The 22,054-nt window shown below is 42.8% G+C and overlaps 2 protein-coding genes across 5 annotated transcripts in view; one reads left to right on the top strand and one right to left on the bottom strand.

Annotated features, from left to right (window-relative positions):
• Positions 1 to 1,440: 1,440 nt before the first annotated feature.
• mkks (MKKS centrosomal shuttling protein) lies at positions 1,441 to 4,213 on the bottom strand. Its single transcript, XM_004559765.6, has 4 exons — positions 3,153 to 4,213; positions 2,779 to 2,960; positions 2,353 to 2,463; positions 1,441 to 2,255 (listed from the first exon to the last, which is right to left on the bottom strand). Exons 1-4 carry the CDS (start codon positions 4,126 to 4,128, stop codon positions 1,827 to 1,829), a joined length of 1,698 nt encoding a protein of 565 aa, XP_004559822.1. The 5' UTR covers positions 4,129 to 4,213; the 3' UTR covers positions 1,441 to 1,826.
• slx4ip (SLX4 interacting protein) overlaps positions 3,306 to 22,054 on the top strand; it is a 33,253-nt gene continuing 14,504 nt past the window's right edge. Inside the window, exons 1-5 of one of the 4 annotated variants that reach the window (XM_076891834.1) lie at positions 3,306 to 3,434; positions 4,579 to 4,689; positions 4,867 to 4,947; positions 13,611 to 13,700; positions 14,003 to 14,129. In XM_076891834.1, coding sequence (XP_076747949.1) covers positions 4,915 to 4,947; positions 13,611 to 13,700; positions 14,003 to 14,129 — 250 coding nt within the window. In that variant the 5' untranslated portion in view covers positions 3,306 to 3,434; positions 4,579 to 4,689; positions 4,867 to 4,914. The other 3 variants (XM_076891833.1, XM_076891835.1, XM_004559766.4) reach the window with 3 other exon arrangements.

Genomic DNA, 22,054 nt, shown 5'->3' with positions numbered 1-22,054 from the left:
ACTCAGCCTGTGACTATTGACGGTTTCTTGGCTTACTCAGAGCAGGAAATAAATACCTCCAAGACTGTTTTTCCCGAGACTGCTCTAGCCCAAAGTGAAGCTCACTTAGCTGCCTGGCCTACTGAAGCTCCATTCTCACCTCAGCTATCACTCCAGCCTCCTACATTGCCTTTAGGCCAGTCTGCTATTCATTGTTCAATTCAACCTTTAGTTCGGCCACTTGTGCAATCCATAGCTCAATTACCCATTCAGTCCATTGCTCATGTGCCTAGTCAGTTCCGAGCTCAGTCTCTTGCGTCGCCACCAGTTCAGTTCCCCGTAGCACTTCACTACACTCAGCCAGTCAGGCTGCTACTCAGTCAGTCATTCAACCTATAGCCCTGCCATTAATGCACTCTGTAGCTGAGCCGTTAGCCGCCCGGCCCGCAGCCAATTCAGCCACTCCTCCACTCGTTACACCTCCACCACAACCGTCACTGCAGTTCCCGGTTCAGTTTCCTGCAGCTCAGCTGTCCCCAGTGCAGTCTCCCTTAGCACAGTCATCCACTCAACCACCAGCTCCACTTTCTCCCCAACCGTCACTACTACCTCTAGCTCAGTTTCCTGTGCAGTCACCCCTAGTTCATTCTCTTGTGAAGTCATCAACTCCACCACCCACTCCACTCTCACCACCACCGTTACTACAGACATTAGTTCAGTCCCCTGTGCCAGTGCAGACGCCCTCAGTTCTGTCTCCCGTGCAGTCATCTACTTCACCACCATTAGTAGCTCAGCTCCCCATGTCTCCAGTAGCTCAGCTTGCACCTGAACCACTAGCCCAGTCCCCTGTAGCAGTTCAGTCTTCTGGTCAGCTTAACATTCAGCCAGGGGTCCCAATGCCCTCTGGTTCTACACCGGCTCCTGCTGGAAGCTCGGATGAGTCCATCCAGCACTCCGTGGCTCCCACGCCGCCACCCGCCTCGTCCACTGGGGGTTCTGGTGAGCCCGGCTCTGTCACCTGGTCGCCCCCGACCGTTTGACTTATGAACTTTTGTGCCGGCGACCTCCGGGTCGGCCCCCTGACTTACTATTGAACTGTTCTTTGTGCGCCGGTGTTTTCTGTGCACGTGTTGTTTTTGGACTCCTGGTGCTCCTGTTTTGTTTTGCCACACAGCGTTTTATGACAGAGTTCCTAGAGAACAAAGTAACTGATGTTGCTGACTGGCACCCACACTTGCCTGACTTAAATCCAATAGAACACCTCTGGGAACACCTCTAATGACAGGAGCTCAATGATGCCCTGCTCCAGATCTGCGAGGAGATCCACCCCAGGACACCATCCGTCATCTCATTAAGGGCATATGCAGACGTTGTCAGGCATGCATGTGGGGGCCACACAAACTACTTACTAGTATTTTGAGTTGCTTTAATGACATTTCTGCAAAATGGACTAGCCTGAAGTATCAATGTTTCATTTTTATTTATGGGGTGTCTTTGAATTCAGCCCTCTGCAAGTTGATAATTTTCATTTCCATCCAACAACATGGTATCTCTTTATTGCTAACACATTACCCAGTCCAAATTACTATAAATGCCCAGCATGATTCCTTTCCCCATACACATCAGATGCATTTTCAGCATAGTTAAACATTAATGCTACCTTCACAGATATAAGTTACCCATGTACTAATGTACCCCAGTGCCAGCATGGGTTTTTAAATGATATGCAAAAGGACTCCCTACTGTCTAAGCTCTTTTTTTTTAATTTGAAACCAAAAAGGCAGCATTCAGTCCCCATTTTAAACCCACAAACCAGAATTCCACACTACACAAAAAAATCTGTTCCGCTAATTCATATCTTGAATTATATATTTAACATCCAGAGCAAGATTAGCAGTTTCCACAGCAACTTGCAATGCGCTGAGTTTAGCTGTGAAGGAGTCTAGTACACGTGGCTGCACACGAGTGTCTTTAAACACCGGTGATGGACAGAAATCTGAATATTTAGTGTTTAGATAAGTCCACTTCTTACTTGGGCTACTTTGTACCAAACCGCAGCCACAGAAGCCCAAACTTTCCTCCATGGTTTCTTTGATGGCATCTGCAGGGAGCATCCAGCGATGAGCATGAGTCAGATCAATTAAAGAACTCCCACCATCGTGCTCCAGCGCTCGAGCTGCAGACTCCAGAGCACAGCAGAATAGCTCCACACCAAGAAGGTACTCTGTCTGTGAGCACATTAATACCGATGCAGTCTCTGGTACCTCACTCTTGCTCTAAGAAAAAAATATGGCATCATGAAGGCATGTCATTGTGAAAGACACGTGAAATCAATAAAACTGGGGTAAGTGAAGACCAAATACTGGATCTCACCTTGTGTCTAACATAAGCAGCCAAGTTTGTCTCAGTACAGCCACCCCCAACCAAGGCAAATGGTTCCCTTAGAGTGAGCCTCAGTACATGTTCTGCCGTCTGGCACACCACCTTTAGCACAAACACATCAGGAAGTGACCCCTTTGTCACATTTACATGACAATAATGGGTATTCCATGACTGTGTTAAAAACGTATATTTTCTGAAGAAATTTGATCTCTCAATGGACGAACACTAAAACATTTACTTTGTGGGAAAATCCATTACTGACTTCTCATTTATTGAACTAACATACAGCAGGAATTGTAAATCTTAGCGATAGGGAGTCTTATGAGTGGAATCTACGTTGTTTCAGGCAATATGTCTCTCCATCCATCATTAACTCCAGAAGCCAACAGTACAGCTTTAACACCCACTTTATCTTACCTTCAGCTCATTTAACATGGTCTGGTTCCTGTGGCAGAGGATCATTGTGCAGATCGCAGACTCCCCAAGAGGGAATAAATGCAGCATTGTCTTGGATCCAAAGTGCTTTATACAGAGATCCCTCGCCTTCCCGTAGGTCTTGGGTGGGATTGTGGTATGTAATGTGGCCACAGGTTGAGCCCCTATTTGTAAAAGGTATGCAAAAAAACAAAACAAACAAACAAAAAAACCCCCCACCATAAATACAACACAAGTATATTCCACTCGGACAGTAGATAGATAATTACAGTAGTGCAGTGAGCTGAATTGAAAAACAAATAAAGCTATTGGTGTTTAACTGGTGCTTGTATGTATGGCATGATTTTGCAGCCCACCTGTCAGCTGAGTAAGTGGCTCCATAAGAGCAATTCCCAGTCTCTCTACCACTATGACACCATGACTCCTGAGATATTGCTGCAAAACTGGGTGGATGACCTTCTGGCACATGAAGAGCTTCACTTCATCATTAATCACCTGTCTGCCAAGCTCCAGAAGTTGACCCAGGATCTGTGAGTCTGTGTCTACATCCGGGTGGGCCTCAATTACTCCATCTCCTAGTTCAGAAATGTCCCCAGCAAGAGACGCACTGAAAAGCACAACACTGAGGGGATTTAAAGGTTTGTCTTCCTCACTCAGGCCATCAGGCATCTCCACCAATAAACCTGGAAGCACTTCAGAGCTTAGCACAGAATGACCTTCTACAGGAACAGTCACTATTCTGCCAAAACTGACTATACCTGGACTGCTGCAGGGAACGGTGAGCAAAAAAGCTTGCACAGCCAGTTTGCTAATGTGAAGCGTCTCGGGCTCTGTTAGTACACATGCGGGTTTGCTGGAGATAACACTGCGAGCTAACGTGATCAAGTTCTGAGTGCTGCAGAAGTCGAGCTTCACTCTACAACCACAGTCTTCTCGTTGAAGGTAGCTGGTACACAGAGCGAGCAGGTAGTTGTTCACTCTGATAGCCACGCTTTCCCTGAGAGCAGACTTTTTGATTTGTTCAATAAGAGAAAGGCATAAGACAGCTGCAAACAAACCGCAGTCGCTGAAGCGAGAGACGTGGTTGAGGATGGAGGTTTTTATGAGATTGATAAAAGGCTGCGAGGAGGAAACGGATGAAAGAAGAACCGAGGAGGCAGAGGTGGTCACGACGTGTCCTCCAATGTTGTTGTGAACTTGTTTCAGTCTACCTGTGGGACCGAAACAAGACGTTAGTATCTGTTTCAGCAGGTGAAGCTTGCTGCAAATATCAGTGTTGTCCAGTGGCATATCAGTGCAAACAGATGGAGATTTCTTGCTGAGTCGAGACATGACCGAAGCACATTTAACATTGTTAAGGTAGACAGTACCAACATACGGCAAATCGGCAGTGATAAGTGTTAGCAATGATAGAATAGTGATGCTCGTAGCATTGCCTGACCAAATTGTGTTTTAAAAGAACGGGGAACAGTTGCAGATTAATTTATTAAATCCAACCAAAACCACCACTACCTTATTGTAGGGTCTAACATTTGATGCCATACATATTTAGATGTAATTTGACAGTGTGTAGTTTGAGAGATTGACAAAGGCGTTGTACAGACACAACTCGTTTCCATGGTAGCAACACAGCGCTTGGCCAAGCTGCGGTCCTACTCGAGAAACCGTCGCTTGCCTCTAGTACCGGCTTTTCATAAGGAATAAACCAACTAAAAGCGAATTTACGAGTCTTTATGTAGAAGAGTAGTTGTCTATCTCTATTATTATTTTTTTATGCAAAAGGCATACAGTGAAACGTCCCACGCACAATGCGCTCAGTTATTGGACTACAAATTGAAGGTGACGTCATCTCCGGTCGCCCGGCTGTTGAAGAATCATTCAAAACTGTTGGCGGTATGAAGTTCTGGTTAACTTTAATATACTTATATGTTTTATGTCTAACGAACTTATATGTTATTATTTTACTTTATTATAACACTTGTTATGTTTTTGTAATTGTTGACGGTGGCCGTTTGTCGTACGAGCGTAACAAATAAAGAAATCTGTCTCTGTTGTCTTCAAAAAATACAGGTAATAGCTGCCCACCGTGCACTTACTCTAGTGAAGCTAACTGAATTCATGAGAATGGCTCCTATCAAACTTGTCATTAAGGTAAGTGAAACGATATACCCAGTACACGAATTCGTGCGGTGCTGCGTTGAATTAACATACTGTATATTATATTTGTTGATGATGAATGAATAAAACGAGGTAGAGAAGGGTGTGTGGATGGAGGACAGTACAGATCAGGAAGTACAGATGATTAGTAAAGAGGAAGTGAGGGCGGCTGTGAAGAAGTTAAAATTATCGTAAGACTCATTTGCGGAATATTTGTAGCAGTATGAGCAGTACTGTTTTAATTACTGGGATACTGCAGACACAGGAAGAAATCTACACAACAATGTAGGCTTGAAGAGAATGCAGGGTAGGATCCCAAAGGAATAAATGTTGATTATTTTGTTGACAATAGGACATATAGGCTAAACCATACACTAGAACAGGCAAACACCGAACAGGTCTCTGCATTTATGTAATCCACCAAAACCTGTTGAACACGTGCCAATCCTTTGCATTAAGTTTGAGTGAAAAAGAAGAGAATCAGTGGCTTTGTTGAAGGACAGAAATTACAGTTTTACACTGAGGAATTTGTTACTGAAATTAAACAATTTTCTATTTAAATATCTTGAATTAGATGATTGATGCTAGTCTCCTGTCCACATTCCAGTCCACTAGGTGGCAGTAATGCACCTGTAAATTGGTTTGCCAACTTACAGGTGCATTACTGCATTGAAGAAAAAGCTACAAGAGGATGAAGAGTGGAAAAGCAGTTGGTTCAAATGACTTGCCTTTGGCGGCATAGAGATATCTATATGAGATGGAAGCATGTGATAGGATGCCAAGGAAGGAACTGTGTTATTGCACGAGGAAGTTAGAAGTGGCAGAGAAGTATTTGAGGGTAGTATAGAACATATATGAGGACACCAAGATGATAGTGAGGTGTGCAGTATGAGTGACAGATAGGCTCTGCGTGAGCCCATCCTTTTTGCTGTTGTGATGGACAGCTGAAATGAGATCTGGCAGGAGTCTCAGTGAACTGTCATTTTCACAGATGACTGTGATCTTTAGTAAGAGTAGGGAGCAGGTGGAGCCTGGGGAGATGGAGGTGTGTTCAGGAGAGTAGAGGAATGAAACTCATTAGAACCAAGAAAGAATACATGTGTGTGAATAAGAGGGAAATGGGTGAAGATGCAAGGAGTAGAGGTACTGAAGGCACATGAGTTTAAATATCTGGGAACAACCATCCAAAGCAATGCACAATGCAGAAGAGAGGTGAAGAAGAGAGTGCAGGTAGAGTGGAGCAGGTCAGAGGTGATTTGTGGGAAAGGGATAGCAGCAAGACTGAAATGGAAAGTTTACAAGATGGTAGTAAGACCTGCTATGATGTATGGTTTGGAGATGGCATTGACAAAAAGACAGGAGGAGGAGCTGGAGGTAGCAGAATTGAGGAAGTTCACATTGGTACTAATCAGGATGGACAGAATTCGAGATGAGTAGTTTGGAGACACAGAGGGCCAAGTCTGTGCATGTGTGCAGATGATGGATAGTGGATATGTTGAGGAAATGATGTTTGCTATGGAGCCCCCAGGCAGGATGAAAATAGATATACAGAGAAGATGAATGAATGTGAAGGAAGACATGAAGATGGTTGGTGTGAAAGAGAAAGATGCTAAGGATATGGTGAGATGTAGGCAGATGGTTAGTTGTGGGAGCGCGTAAAGAGATCAGCTGAAATAAGAAGGAGATAATATATATTTGTTAAATTAAAGAACATTGCGCTCCCATGTTCAGCTGCGCAACAGCAGTTGTACCTCAAGGTGCTTTACATACGGTAGTATGGTAAAGACAGAGTTTGAAATTCTTATCAACACTCATTTTAAAAGCCTGCATCTCTGATGGTGCATTAATGTCTGTGGGCTTGCCAGCTAACACATCTGGAATACACTCTCATCCAGATGATGATTTTTTCAGGGAAGGCCTTGCATATTTCAGCAATACAATGCTAAAGCATGTACTGGATCTATTACAACAGCATGGCTTCACAGTAGAAGAGTCTCAATGCTGAACTGGTCTGGCTGTATTCCAAACCTTTCACCAGTTAGAAAGATTTGACAGAATGAAAAATAGAAAAAGGAAGACGCAAGACTTTTGAGCAACTAGAATCCTGTATCAGATAAGAATGGGATAATGTTCCTCTCCTAAAAGCTCAGCATCTGACCTCCTCAGTTTACAGATATTTACGTTATTGAAAGAAGAGGACATGCTACGCAGTAGTAAACATGTTGCTGCCATCAAATTCAAAATGACTTTGTTTTTTTCTTGAAATAGTACTACAATTTTCTCAAGTTTAAACATTTGGTATGTTTTCCATGTTCTCTTGTAAATAAAATGGGGAATTATAAGATTGCAGATCATTGAATTCTGCTTTTATTAACATTTTATACAGTGTCCCAGATATTTTGGAATTGGGTCTGTAACTCTAATTGAAGTACATTTGCTGAGAGCTTTCCCAGTAAACTTTGCTCAGGGCTATAAAGCTGTTTATAGCTTATTTCAGCGTCTTGTCAACAAGTACTTGCCATATGTATTTGGGAAATATTTTGCTTCTAAGAAGCTGTTTTGTGTTTTTCACTCACCACAAAATGCATTTTTCTGACGTAAGATGCACACAAGGTACCAAGCGACGAGATGAATATGCTTTCTTTTCAAACGTTTTTAGCCGTCATGATAAACAGCTCTCTGTGTTTGTGCTACGTCCAAATAGTAGAACAGCTACACAAACTACTTCCAGCAAGTGACATGAGTTTTTGTGGTCTGTGCTAAACCTTTGAAAAGCTCTCGTGCAGCCCTGGAAAATATGCAACCCAGCAATACAGCATGTGGTTGTTTTTCTAGCATTTGCTGTATTCCAATTCTGATGTAAGATTTTCTTTCTTTTTTCCCGTCTAAGTAGCACTGTATTTGTCCACAAGAGGGCACTACAGATGCATGTTTCAGCTGCTGTTACACCATGTTACCATGTTGTGGTTCATTCTTTAGAAAAAGTTGGAGTTTCTGGTCACCTTTTGGGAATCTCATGCCTTCCCAAGAGCCTTTTGTTAATGGGCACAACCATACGGCGAAGAGGAAACTCATTCTATGAAAAATCCGAGCTGTTCATCCTCAGTCTGTTGCTCTGACAGAAATAATGCACATCAGATGTTTTTGTTAAGTGCAGGGAAAGCCGTTGGTCTCTCTTTTGTTGATGTTTCATTTATTGAGAGTTTTGGATGAGGGGCTGCAGACATTTTCGCTGATCTCTCACATCCTCCGTAATGCCATGTGTGCCTAGCTGACCAGATATTGCGTTCATGCCCTTTTATTTGTTTCATATGCATGCCTGCATACAGGCTACCCCACCACCCCCCTCGGTTGGATGTGGGAGAGTAAAAACCCTGGAGGTTCACGGAAGGTTCCTTCCCACTGGGCACATAATGATACTGTTGTGTTAGTCTGCCTGAGAAAATCCACACAGCCTCTACCATGCTTAACCAGCTAACCGCAACAAGTATGTTAGAAGGGATCAGACCAAACAATAGCATTCAAGGCTCTGCCTATGGCTTCTCTTTTACAAGACATACAGCACTGCCACCATGTTTTCTTAATGACTGAATTAACTTCTTAGAATAATAAAGAGAAAAAAATCTCCTGGTTTCTGTTTTCACAGATGTTGCTGATTGTGTTTGCCATCTTGCACAGAGAATAAGGTTTATCTGAGAAATTATGATTTTTATGTTCTTGGATTCATTGGGCCATGTTCAGTAGGTTGTTCGGGGTGTTTTATGGTCCTTTCTACTGGGATGTTTTCAAAGCAGCTCCCTCCGTGGTCTGTGGAACTGCAGGAGGTGTTGGTATGCTCCTTCTTAAATAGGCTTAGACCATATAGTGACCTGCCACTTCTCAGACCTCCCGAAAAGGCCCTGTGGGCTAAAAGGCTGATCCACTCAAGTGCATGCTGTGTCTGCCAGGACATTATTGCTACAGAGCCCTGCAATCTGCCTTCTATTAAGAGCATACACCACCAACTTTTTACCCATCTAATGTAGTAAGTTGAGACAGACCAAAGTGTTTTTTTAAGGAATAAAAGATCTGAGTTATCACAGAGCAGTTTAATGTCAGAGGTTTATGTGCTGTTTAGTGTTATTGTTGGTCTGGAGATGAGCTCATAACAGACCACACATCGCGGCTCTGAACAAAAATTATTGCATTTTCTTCTTGGAAACATTTTTGACACTTTCCATTTTCAAAAAGAGAAAGTGACAAGGATAAAAAAAAAGAGGAAAAAAACGCTTTCATCTCAAAACTGGCCTACATTGCAGTACAGAAATCACATCTCCTAATGAGGCAAAATGCTTCTCAGCTTGCTATTTCTGTCTATCTACCAATTTCTCAGGGATGTGTCTGCCTACACTTTGTTTGCCGAGTGTTACCTGGAGATATTCTTGTCTGTTCTTGCTGCTGGAATTCCTCTCCTGGGTTGTGTCTCTTTTTATCATCAAATAAAGGAAACTCAGGTGTGCTAACATTCATCCAGAGTGAAGGGAGGCTTGCATACAAAACACTTTGGTGCACTGTTTGTAAATAACATTTGCATTTGGGAATAATCAAGTTTCAAATGTTAATGTTAAGTAGCCAGTGGTTTGAAAAACTGGAAAACAGTTTTTTTGTGTGTTTTTTGCTTTTTTTTACAAGGGGAAACCCAGGTGACTCACAGCACAAAGAAAGAGAGCTGGGAATGAGAAAAATAAAGCCAAAGTTGTCACACCCACATATCTAAAGAGTTCCCCAGGGTGCTTTGCAGACTTGCAGAAAGAGTCAGAAAAAGAGAGAGAGAGACAAAGGGAGAGTTGGGATAGATGCAAGTTTTATTGAGTGAGACCGCATCTGCTGCCCCTTCTCTCCCAATGTAAACATCTGCGGCTGGTTAGTGTTAGCCTCTGAGCTAAGTGCAGTCTGAGAAGGTCTGGTTCTTACACTGCGATAGCAATGGCAAAGGGCAGCGAGGTGGGGAGGCGGGTGAAGCTGGGCTCCGTGCCCAAGTTTGAGCAGCGCAGGCAGGAGGTTTGGAGAGCTGGGTCTGGGAGAGAGATAAGGGAAGGTAAAGAGTGTTTTGGGAACTGAGTGTGACATAGACCAGAGCTCTGCAAACGAGAGAAAGTAAAAGAGTCATCGGGATGTGTTTATTTACAGGCAGAAAATAGAGAGGACCTTTCTTGTGTTGTGCTGTGGGCTGTGGGCAGGTTTAGTGTCTGCTTTTTTGGATTTTATTTCTCTTGGTTAACCTTTTTTTTCCCCCACGCAAGTTATCGGTTCAGAAGCAGGGAGACTTGGGATAGAGAAGCTGAGCCTTAGCCTGCAGGAAGACTCGGTCCTATCTATTCAATATGTGACAGCAGACCACAAAAGATGGCACAATAAAGGATTTGGGATTAAGTAGCGCTTCTTGCCGCCTCTCGTTCAGCCTTCAGCCTCTGTTCATAACTCTAAAGCCCGAGCAAAGCAGAGAACAAAGCGGTGCTGGCCCACTTTAGTATGTATGAAAAGAGTAACTTCCTCTTGAACTTGGCCCTTTATCAAACTGTTCCTTTCCAACAACAGTGGCAGAAGCTCTGAGTATTTCCTTAAATGTGTCACAACGTAAAATAGCTCTTCAGTTTCTCAGTGAATATGTCACATTTAATGAAACCCTTAGGGTCCTGAGTATGACATGGTAGAAACTGTCACAGAAAGAATAAAATATGGAGTTTTTACTGATGGGGTGATGCAAAATTTTCTGTTGCTTTTTTACTGTGTTTTCTAAAAAACAAAAGAGAGAGAGAGAGAGAAAACTTGTGGTTTCATCGCTGCATCTAAAAAGTATACTACTCCTTGCGAAGATCTCACTTTAAAAAGACCAATAAATAAACATACACGAAGGTTATGGTTCGTGGCATAGTTCAGCCAAGAGATGCACTGGTCACTCTTTGTGCTGGGAGTTGACAAATTTAGGCCACATGATGTGATTGTACTCAGAGCCTTTGTGCAAAATTAAATTAAATGCCAAATTCTGCTGCTATTTTGTCTTGTCTGCGATATTCAACATAAATGTCCCTTGTAAAAAGCTCTAGTAGCTGTAGTGCCCAAGCAGCACAGCGTTGGCCAAGATATCAATACTTTTGCAGGTAATTTGTCTCTCTACCAAACTGGCACTTTTGCTGGGCAAATTAATTGGTTTCTCATTAGGGTGATTGCATTAGTTTGCATTCCTGACAAAATCCCCCGTTTCCGAGAATCTGGCAGAATCACATGCTGTTTTTGTATAAGGGCAGACCAGTGTTTACCATTAACTTCCAATTCCCAGTCGAGCCTTGTCTGCTGTTCTAATGTGATAAAAAGAAGTTAGTCTAAAGCTTGATACTTGTCTGGCTTGCAGCCCAAAGGACACTCACTCAGAAGCACAGAAACCACGTCAGGGGATTTACAATGCTGTGCTTTTCTATAACGATCTCCCTCTGAACCCTATACTGATTGCATATTTTTAGCAAATTAATGTGACATCACACTTTTTTGTGATTGCAAAAAAGTTTGCATGATATTTTGTCCTTTCTGATGTCAACACAGCTGAGCAGGCAGATAACCGCTGGTCAGGTTCAGTCTCTGCCAGCACACATGAGATTGTGTGATTTTGAGCCATCTAATTCAATGATTGTAAGATTTTGAGAAAACAGAAAAAGTGCACAAGTCCAGTAGCCACAAAAATGTTAAGTGTCAACTGAACATTTGTCTTGCACATTGTCAGTAAAAACTAAAGATCATAAGGATCAAAGGGTGGTTAGACTGGATAATCTGGTAACTTGTACGCAGTGAAAAGAGTTAAGTCTTAGAAGTCGGGAACCAGTATACCAAAAAATCCAGTCTGCATGTGTCATCTCCACTAGCTGGTCTCTGTGTTTTGATTGACAGGGTCTGACCCTCTGTTGCTAGGTTTTCCCACACATGGGTATTTGTAGGAGGCCACCAGTCATTGGTGCGCAACTGTGAGACAAAGGTCAAAAGATGAAGAGAATGCTGATCTTTAGGGACGAGCTGATACTGACAGGCAACATGCACACAATTTAAACATGAGGAGCGGGCATTAAATGGGGCTCCGTTCTGGTCCATGGGGTTCATTTCTTTGTGCATGCATGCTATTGTATAAGAACCTTTCAGTATTTTTTGCACACTCTGTTTTTATTTTTTAAACAGTTTTCCATTTGTAAATGTATTTTAACATTTAGACTTGCATTTTAACATGAATTGGCATGCATTAATGCTGTAGGGCTGCACATACTCAATACTACAAGACATGTCTGAGATTAAAACCAACTAGAAAGATTCACTTATCAGTCATGTGGGGGCACCCTCTGCACTCGTTTAGCTGTGGAAATAAGAAAGCAGATTCACTTCAGTTATTATAATACAGAAAGAACGAGAGAGGATAATGCTCTCAAGGGGAAAATAATGCAGAGTATTTGGCAGGCTGATTTGCTCACATGTAGCCTTTAATAACATTTGATGAAAGGTTCACAGCCAAGCTTTACTTTTACCAGTTGAGAAACAATGCAGTACTTTAATGAGCAAGCTAAGCTAATCTTAACTAACAAAAGAAAGCGACAACTGGAAAAAGTTTGGAGGTGGGAAGTGTACATTTGTGTCCAGAGTTAGAACATTAGTAGACGGTTATACCCCTGTGGGATGAGGTCTCTCACGTCATGCTGAGAGCATGCTGGATTGTAGAGTTTAGTCATCTTGTCTATAATACTATGCTTTAACACTAGCCCAGAGGATGTGCCTGCTTAAAAACAAAGCTTTCAGTGTGCACCAGTTTCCCCTGTTACTGAATGATCCAGTGATCCTTCTCCTCTTGTTACACACTCTTCAAGTTCCACAATGTGATCCTCAGGTCAGTGTCTGGTTTTGGCTTTTCGTGACCTTAGTGTTTTTGCACCGTCATTCTCATGAATGCTTTTTGCCGCATTATCACTCTGGGTTTTAGTACTCGCTGCTCCACTGTGTCATGTTGTGGGTGGTCTCAGTCCATCCATTACTTCCTTGACCATGGAGAGGCTAAGTTCACACGAGACTCACATCCATTTGCTCTCTGCAGAGGGCAGCTTTTGCACTCATGTGTAAACCATAATCAGGCTAGCTTGAGAAAGATGTAACAGCAACTTAAACAGCAGCGGCACTTTTGGCCTCCTTGTTCCTTATTGCTTATTGTCACAAGGACATAGTGATTCAGGAATCCACCCTGCTGCTCTTTTCCTTTCTTTCTGCAACACACACACAAAAACAAGGTTTTATTACCTCTCTGATACAAACTGGGATAATAATCCTCATTTTTATGGTACATCTTTAGATTTTCCTGTAGCTTACTGTGTCCTCAGGCACTGTATTGCAGATATAATTTACGCTGAGTGAGGGGAAATATGAGGAGACAAACGGGGCCATACTTTTTGTAAAGAGATTGGTAGGGAGATGGCTAGACAGAGAAAAAGGAGGGAGCGGACTGCTGTGAGAGGCCTGGGGTGATGTTTGAGGACACAGGGGGTCATTGTGGTTTGTCTCGCTGTCAATCACCCGCACTTTGATTCCCTTTGTTGCCTGTGAGCTCAATGCCCCTCAGCAACCTGTGGCTATCCTTCCTCTTTGTGTTACAGTGTGGGAACTATGCTGTGCTGGTGGATCTCCACGTTCTATCCCTGGGCGGCCAAGAGGACACTAGCTGGTTCACTACGAGCCACATCGAGGTACAGACACGGGGAGATGGGCGTGGCTGTTATTAAGTGTGAAAGGGAATACATGGCGTCTTTCCTGCTGGAGACCTTTTCAAAAGGCAGAAGCAGCGTAGAATCTAAAATGACTCTGAGCCTCGTCTATTTTCATTGTTGGAGAACTGTTCCCATCTCCCTCTCAGCCACATGTGGAATTTCAGTAATCATCTTTGCCTCATCTGAACTTTAAACTTTACTTGTTACGCCAAATCAAATTTTGTGTTCTCTTACCAATTCAACATATGTTTACTTTACATACATTAAATATGTGTTTTTAGGAGGTTACAACCCTGGTTCAAGATTCTGTGGACCAGAGGGTTAAGCAGTATACCGAGTTCCTCCGCAATAGAAGACAGCCCAAACAGAAGAAGGAGCTGGCATCAGCTTCAGCCTTTTCTGTGGAAGGTAAAACCCCATTATCCCGACCCTCGTTATACTGGATTGTTTTCTCTAGCGGCAAATATTCCAGTGTTTATCAGTTTATATAATTTAGTGCTTTAAAATCCATTATTTAGCACAACACTGTGTTTTTCAGTTGTTTTCCTCCAGCACTGGTTTTAATTGTCATGTGCCAGTTGTATTTATTCTGTTTTGAAATCATTGTTGCTCATTCTAATGACGTCATCTACGTCTTCCCTTTCCTTCTCCTAGGCGTGTCTGTCGTTAATTCTTGGATAAGTAAAATGGTTTACTTTGGCTGTGAACGCAGTACCATACTTACACACACAAAGCAGACTGTTGAAGTCTGTACGCACAATGCAAATTGGGTTACAAAACAAAGTTACAGGAAAGCATTTCACGGCTACCTTGTTGAGTGGGTGAAAAGACAACAGAACTAGTTGGGACATGGTGGCTCCCTACGCCCAGGGTGTGACCTGTAAAGGCAAGAGCTGATAGGAGTTTTTATATTGTGTTGTGGTGTTTGACTTGGCAGGTCTCAGGTGCATTTGTATGCGCAAGACGCATGTTCATTAAAACTTCTAACGTTTATTATCATTCTGTTTAATGCGCCACTGGGTAGTCTGAGTTTATCTGCGCCTGTAGTTAAACGATAACATCAAAAACCAGCTGCTGTGACACAAAAAAGTATGTACAGTAAATATCAATAAATTATGCACAAATTTACATAAGTCGATTCGGTTTGTCCCTGTTTATGCAGAAAAGATACATTCCCCCAGCCATCCACATGCATGCCTTTGAAGCACTATAAACCTATAAAGCATCAGAGGAACCTCCAGCTGTGTGGTGTAAGACAGACAGGTTTTGTCACAGGTAGCAGTTAAGGGCAGTTAAACTGGGCTCTCTCAGCGGGGCAAGCCTGACTGTTAGAGTGGGATTACAGGGCAGTCGGCCCCATAAAGTTTCTCCTGCGGCTGTAGCTCTGCCTCTCACGCTACCTCCCACACACACACACCCACACGCACACTTAGTCCTACCACCTTTTCGTAGTTTTCACACGTTGTGTATATGTACTCATTTTTCAACTTTCTGTCCATATAGTCCCGATATAGTACGACAGTGCGTGCACACAGGTGCTCATATGCATCAGAGAGAGTGTGAATCAGAAGTTGTACAGTGTGTTTGAGACACATATCCTCCCCCTGGGTTAGGTGTGAACAGGCTGACAGTGTAAGGTTACTGAAAAGCCTGACTCATATTTCCCATGACAGACTGACGAGAGACAGACATGTCTAATGATGGTGATCGTAGACTAAGGCTCCACGTGCGTGCGCACACACACACACACACCCCAAATGGTTGTGCACAGTTTAGAGTGTGAACAAGGGGACTATCAGTATTTCAGCAGTGAAATATGCATGTAAAAATGATTAAGCTCCTTGCAGCTTCACCACAAAGAATGTAACCAGTGGAACATGACTCCATAGCATATCAGAGAATTTTCCCCTCTTACAACATGAAAAGGTATAGTGCCTCAAACAGGCCTACACAGTTCATGTTCTCTAGTCCTATTAAAGGTCTTAAGTGAGTGTAATGACATTCTTGGGCTTTTCATTGTCCCAAGTGAGGGAGGTGGCTGAGCAGTAAAGACTGAGGCTGTGACTGTGAGAAGTGAGCATGCAAGCAGGAGCCATAAAAAAGGGGAGGACAGACTATAGGCTTAGGGAGGGAAACCCAGCAAACCACAGGAGGGTATTAAGTATTGATGGTATCCATTCAGCAGTGGAGGTAGATATTAATCTTTCAGACTGTTGGAGAGATTGTTCTTTGTTTTAGCAGAGGACCTGTTTGCATCTGTTTGTTTTATGTTTGATGGCAGGATGGTCCTGGATATCAAGGGGTGAGCCACATGCGATGAAACATGTGCACGTGCATGTAGTTGCATATAGAGAAAGGTGTCAGGCAGGATAGTACTGATGTCTACGCCAAGAATAGGCAGATGGACCGTTGCGCTATGTGTGGGATGGTGCGGGAGGGGGCTTGTGGGTCTTGTGTGAGGCGGCGTTTGAGCTGGTGCCAGTGTAAAATCACAGGGACTTCCGCCAACAGACAGCAGTAAGAACGGCGTAACAGTCTCAGCTGTTGGCACTTCAAATGAGCCATCAACAGCTTTTAGCATTCCAAGACTCCTCAGCACAAGTGTCTGTATCGGACTTCTTTCTGTGAGTTATGGTATTTATGTATGTACGCTGTGCTGAATGCATATGTGTGTGTATAGCACCCAGTGAACAAGTCAGAGAGCGGCTTATCTCATGTCTTCTGTCAACATAAATCTAAGCCATTTCTACAAATCTCAGCTGCAGAAGCCAATTCCAACTGTCGGCCCCCCACCCCTCTCGTTTTTTTTTATACAGGCTACTTGAGACTTCGTGATTAGCTCACAGTGATGTGATTTATTTATGTTTTTAGAGAGATGAACAGAGGGAACTTTTCCCACCAAGCATTTTGGCTCTGGACTTGCAGAATGGACATGGTAGACTTTAAAAGTCCAGGGAAGGGGAGCATGAGTAAGGCCTCATGCATTCTCACTGGTAGACCGTGTTCAACACACCCACATTTCTCATAGTAATTACAAAATGAAAATCGGTGCATAATATGTTCTCTGTGTTCTCAATGACATTTTTGTCATTCAAAATGTTATTCGAGTAAAGAAGCTACAACAAAGACTATCCACAATAACATTCATGAAAATTCATGACAGATGCTAATACCTTGATCATCATGCTGTCTAAAAACATACAGACTTGGAAAAACATACAGACTGTCTAAAAGATTGCCATACACCACCTACTGTATTTCCTTTTCCTTTACCGGATTAAATATGATCCTGCACTTTCTTGCCTCATATTGTTTCCACTCAAGAGAATATTGATTTTGTAGACCATAATAGCAATATGTATGTGTCTATGGGTATAGTGTAAACTGAGAAGTCCCATTTTACATGGGTTTAGTTAACGTGCCATTTCAACTTCCCAAAGTACATTGCCAGATGTCTTTTGTCTACCATTGGTATTGAAATAGGCACACTGATCTGCCTATGTGAGGCAGAGCTCAGGTGTGGTTTAACCTGGCATTTGGAGTCCTGCTACCAGTCGGAGGACTTAGAGGCACTGTGGCAAAATGGTACCTAGAGTCAGTTTGAACCCATGAGCTGGTTCCTTCTTCCTCTCCCTGCACAGGTGCCAGGGCTTAGAGGGAGGGAACACCTGCCAGCCTGTTTCCCCATGGCCACGGCAGGCTGGAGAGGCATTTTCCCAGGCTCCCCAGATGAATGGTCACTAATAGCCGTGGGAGAGGGCTTTGCGAGTGCTGCACAGTGTACCACTGACTCCTTTTGGCAGGCCTATGAAGGGGGCTTAAGGCAGCCTGGACACGGCCAATGCAGGAAAAGCACAAGTGTTGCTGGATAGCTTTACTGCTGGAGAATGTGTTTACGAATGACCATCTCCCTTCCAATAAAGACTGCGGAGGATGTTCAGGGACAAGAAGGGAGATGGCTCACTTTTACTCAGCTCTGATTTAACTGTTGTTTGACTTAACCATGCATTTCAAGATCTACAGCCCAACAGTGAGTTTCTAATTAGGATAGGATTGTAGTAGCATATGACATTTTCTGTGCAGATATACAAAGCAGTGCACGTGTTGCTTGGGATCATTTTGAAGAGTGTTCGGCCTGGATGCAAACCTTTCTGCTTAGTACTGTGATGCTTCTTTTGAGGCAGACTTTTTATCAAATGTCATTAAGTGGTGACGGTCTGATTTAACACACTTTGTTGGTTTGTAATGTAACGTCAGCTATTATTATTTATATTAGCAACTATTATGTGGGAACTCGTCTGTAAATAGGGAAGCATGCCTGTGTGGTTTAGTTACCTGCCCTGCTCTATGTTACTGGGCGTGAGGCAGGCTGGGATTAAGGCAAGAGGGAAACGGAGACCTGTGACAGGAACAAAGGAATTCCAAGGCCTAGGCTGGAAATGGATCCTGATCAGAGTAGCCGCTCCATCCAGCCCACCTCTCTCTCTGCTTGCTCTCCCTCCCTTGGCCCCTGCCAGGCAAGCCCCTTCCCCATGGTGCTTTGTGGTGTTGCTGTGGCTCTTTAAATCCTTTCTCTAAGCCTCTAGCCTTACTCAGCAGCAACACATAGGACAGTCCGACTCCATTGTTAACCCCACTACCTATTATTTCTCACAAACACGCACACTTCTCTTATTTGTCTTTCTTTTTTCCCCCTTACATTTTATGCATTTATATTTATTATCGCCTCTTCTCTGCCTTCCATGTCTGCACTTCTCTGCTCTCCTAATGCTGTCTTTTTATGTTTTCCCACTTTCCCTGCTTCACTTTCTCCACAGGGTCAGCTGTAGTCTCTTAGGACACAACCGCAATCCCCACCATAGTCACACCACACTCTTTTCCCATATAATTAGGGCCTGAGTCTTAGCCTGAGCATGGATCACATTCATGTGACTGTTCCCTTTTACCACAATCTGGTGTGGGAGATGGAACACACACACACACACACTCTGTTGAACTCATGCTAAGTGTTCAGCCTGACCAGAATGCCTTGTTGCAGGCATTACTAAAACATGTCAGAGAACAGCAGTTTCGTGCCCTTTCACTTTGGAAGAAATGGGCTTATGTCACGTGCTTTTGAGTTTTGTTTTTTTTGTTGTTGTTTTTTCCATGGACAGGTGTTGTTATAGTAGTTTGCCTAATGCACTGTGTTTTGTCAACACTGGTGAGGTCATAATTGAAAACAATATTGCATTACACTTTCAAATTGTACATAAAGTAACAGTTTCTAGTTAATCCACAATCACTTAAATTGCAGCAGTATAACTTTAACATTTACATAAAACAGCATATCATGACAAATTTCTAGATTATGACTAGATCTTTGAACTTTAGCGTAACACGCTTGCATTTTTACGCAACAAATTCCAAGTAATGTGTATATCTACTACCCACAAGTCATAGGCCGCTCTTAAACGTTTCCCCTTGTTGCACAAGTGGAGTTGCAGCAATGCATTACCTTGTAATACACTACCTCCAACACAGGTTATCAGAAAAGCCTGGTGACAATGGCTTTAACAAAAGCAAATACAGTGGATAGTGCACGCTGACCATTTCCAGTTCATGTAGTGTTACATCATTTAACTATTTACAACAGATTATAATAAGATTCAGACCTAGTCAGAGGAAAACAGTTTTGTTTTTTCACTCACTCACTTTGTACCTTCCTGTTATCAATAAACAGTGGTAGACATTCCAGGTAGGAGAGGCTTCTTTCAATGAGACTTCAGCCCTGGTTTTAAAGAGTGAACACTTTGCATAACTCAAAGCCCCAAAATGCACTTATTTTATTTAAATGCAGATTAAGCAGATTGCTTCCTCACTCTGAATGCTCCGTTTGACTGCACTTTGGGAAATTTGTAACCTCGCGAGCTACTTAAGATATAATGATGATTGAACACGACATTTTGTATTGTGACTTCATGTCTCTCATCAGATTATGTTCCTGAAAAATATATTTTTCCCTTTGGTAATTGTTCTGCACTTCAGAATGCTCCCCACCACTTTTATTCACATGCTGCATTATGGGTTGGCCTGAGCTACCATGCTGCGGCGTATTTTGTAACTGCGATGAAGGGGTCACCCAAATGTTAAATTGAACACTCATGTGCAAATATTGTTTCAGGTGGAAGTTGTGCGGGATGATAAGGCACAGTTCTCTGCTACGGCCGTAGTTACAGTTACACACACACAGAGTGATGTCCAGGAAAGCCCCCACTTACATATGGGTAACTTCCTCATGCGCTCTCATCCCTCACAACTCCACCCCACTCTCGCGCACTAAGCCTCGACTCTCCACCCACACTTGAGGACAGAGGGAGGGGGTCTACATCAAAGAAGAGATGTCAGGAGATCAGGATTCTCAGGCACTGGTGTCTGAGTGTCCTGCTGGTTCAACTCCTGTTCGTAAAGAGGTTTCGTGGGAATTACAGTTCTCCCAACATGCAGTCATTAGTTTTACATGCACACTAAGAATATGTTAATGAGAGAAATTAGGTTAGAGGAGGAAATCGGTGCCTTTGCAACCACTGCAGTAATCAGATTTTTGTTTTTGAGGCAGTGCAGGCATAATTTAAACATATAATACTGTGGCCTGTAGAATTCTGTTCATTTTGAGTTGAAACAGTTAAACTGACTGACTAAGCAGCTCTTTCCCCCCCCCAAGAGCCTGAATTTGACATAAAATCTTTGTTAAACTGTGGAAATTGGTTTCAAGGATGCATCCAAGTTTTGGATAATCAAGTAACTTAAGAGTCTGTAAACACAGAGAGAAAAAACTGAAGTTTTCCTCGTCACCACAGGACAGGCTGCTAGAAATGCCGATGGTAAGACCAAGTATGCTGTGTTTTCTATGGGTGTTTTAATGATCTCCTCAGGATATGACTGAAGTTAATGAAGTCTTTTCCATGGGTGCTTACCTTTGACCCTGGTCTGAATGCCTCTCACTCCTGTCTGGTCCATTTTACTGTCCTACTCACTCTGGGCGCCTTCTGGTTTGTTGACTTTTCTTTCCTCTCATTGTTTTCCCAGGAAGTGGTGAAAACTGCACTGTGTGTGTATGTGTGTTTCGAAAGCATAGCACTCTAGCATTGGTCTTTCTTCTGCAGTTGTTCTGCGGTATGTTACAAGATGGCAGAAGTCTCTCCAAACAAGAGGTTAAAATATTATCTACCACATTTCTAAAAACATGGCATACTAGCTTTTTGATTGTTTGATTTGACCTGTCATAATATTGTTGTGCATTGGATTTCAAAACAATTAAGCAAGGCCATCTTCTTTTTAAGGAAGTACAAATGAAACCTTTTAAAGTCTCTGCTCTGCAGATTTGAGTATTGCACCACTGTGGGCCACAGTTGCCGCAAAAAGGGGCCACTTATTCCCAGAGGAGGGACCAGCAAACTGTTTGTGAGAGAGAAACATGAATGTAAGCTTAGCACGAGAGAACCTGGGCAGAGGGCCAAGAGCAACTCTGCGCTGCGCAGGACGTTTCAACATTGGAGCAACAGCTGATGTCTCGGGCCGCGGCATTGCACTGGTTCCCAACTCCATGTCCAGACATCCCTGTCAAGTTTGTCCTGGGAATTGGCAAGCTCAACTCACCAAGGGAAAGCAGTGAGAACAGTTGTACAGCTAGACAAGCGGCTAAGAGGGCTAAATCAGAGCCTCCAAAAACAAAGAGTCATGAAAGTGCAAAGAAAGATGCTTGCTTCCTGGTTCCTCATGGACTAAGAGCAGTCAGAGAAAACAAAACGGAGATACAGATCAGCATTCCACAGTGGGTGATAAATGATTTGCTCCTTTGCTATTTAGGGAAAAACACAATATTAGATTTTGTTCCTGATAAAGAAATTCTGCTGTTAAATACAGACATGCTCAACATACCCAATCTGTGTGTTAATGCAATTTCCCATTGGGATTAATGGCAATCTATTTAAAGACTGTTGACTTATCCGTTATTATTACATTACATACCTTATGTGCACCAGACTCTAAAGGAACAGTCTTATAAGGCTGGAAACTCTAAAGACAATTTAGTGAGAGTACTATCAGTACCATATGTACTCCTACATTAAAGCTAACACCAGCACAGAGGTCCTCCTTCAAAGAGATGTGCACCAAGTATAGTGTAGTCAGTAGGAAGGACAGTGACTTTTTTTTAAAAATTTATTTCGGCTCTGTACTCATGCGCATTGTATCTAAACCAAAAAGACGGCTAGAGCTTAAAGTACAGCAAGCCACGTTAAAGGAATAGTAAATAATTTTCTTAGGTTATTTGATAGGAAAAAAAAATTCTT

Source organism: Maylandia zebra, linkage group LG13 (assembly GCF_041146795.1).
Source record: "Maylandia zebra isolate NMK-2024a linkage group LG13, Mzebra_GT3a, whole genome shotgun sequence".
Taxonomy (NCBI): Eukaryota; Metazoa; Chordata; class Actinopteri; order Cichliformes; family Cichlidae; genus Maylandia; species Maylandia zebra.
The sequence above is the reverse complement of the archived record's forward strand: the minus strand, read 5'-3'. Positions and strand labels throughout refer to the sequence as shown.

Coding starts and splice junctions, on each gene's coding strand:
- mkks (XM_004559765.6), bottom strand. CDS start 4,128: ATGTCTCGACTCAGCAAGAAATCTCCATCTGTTTGCACTGATATGCCA. Junction 2,961..3,152: donor GCCACTTACTCAGCTGACAG/GTGGGCTGCAAA, acceptor TTTTACAAATAG/GGGCTCAACCTGTGGCCACA. Junction 2,464..2,778: donor CCATGTTAAATGAGCTGAAG/GTAAGATAAAGT, acceptor TTTGTGCTAAAG/GTGGTGTGCCAGACGGCAGA.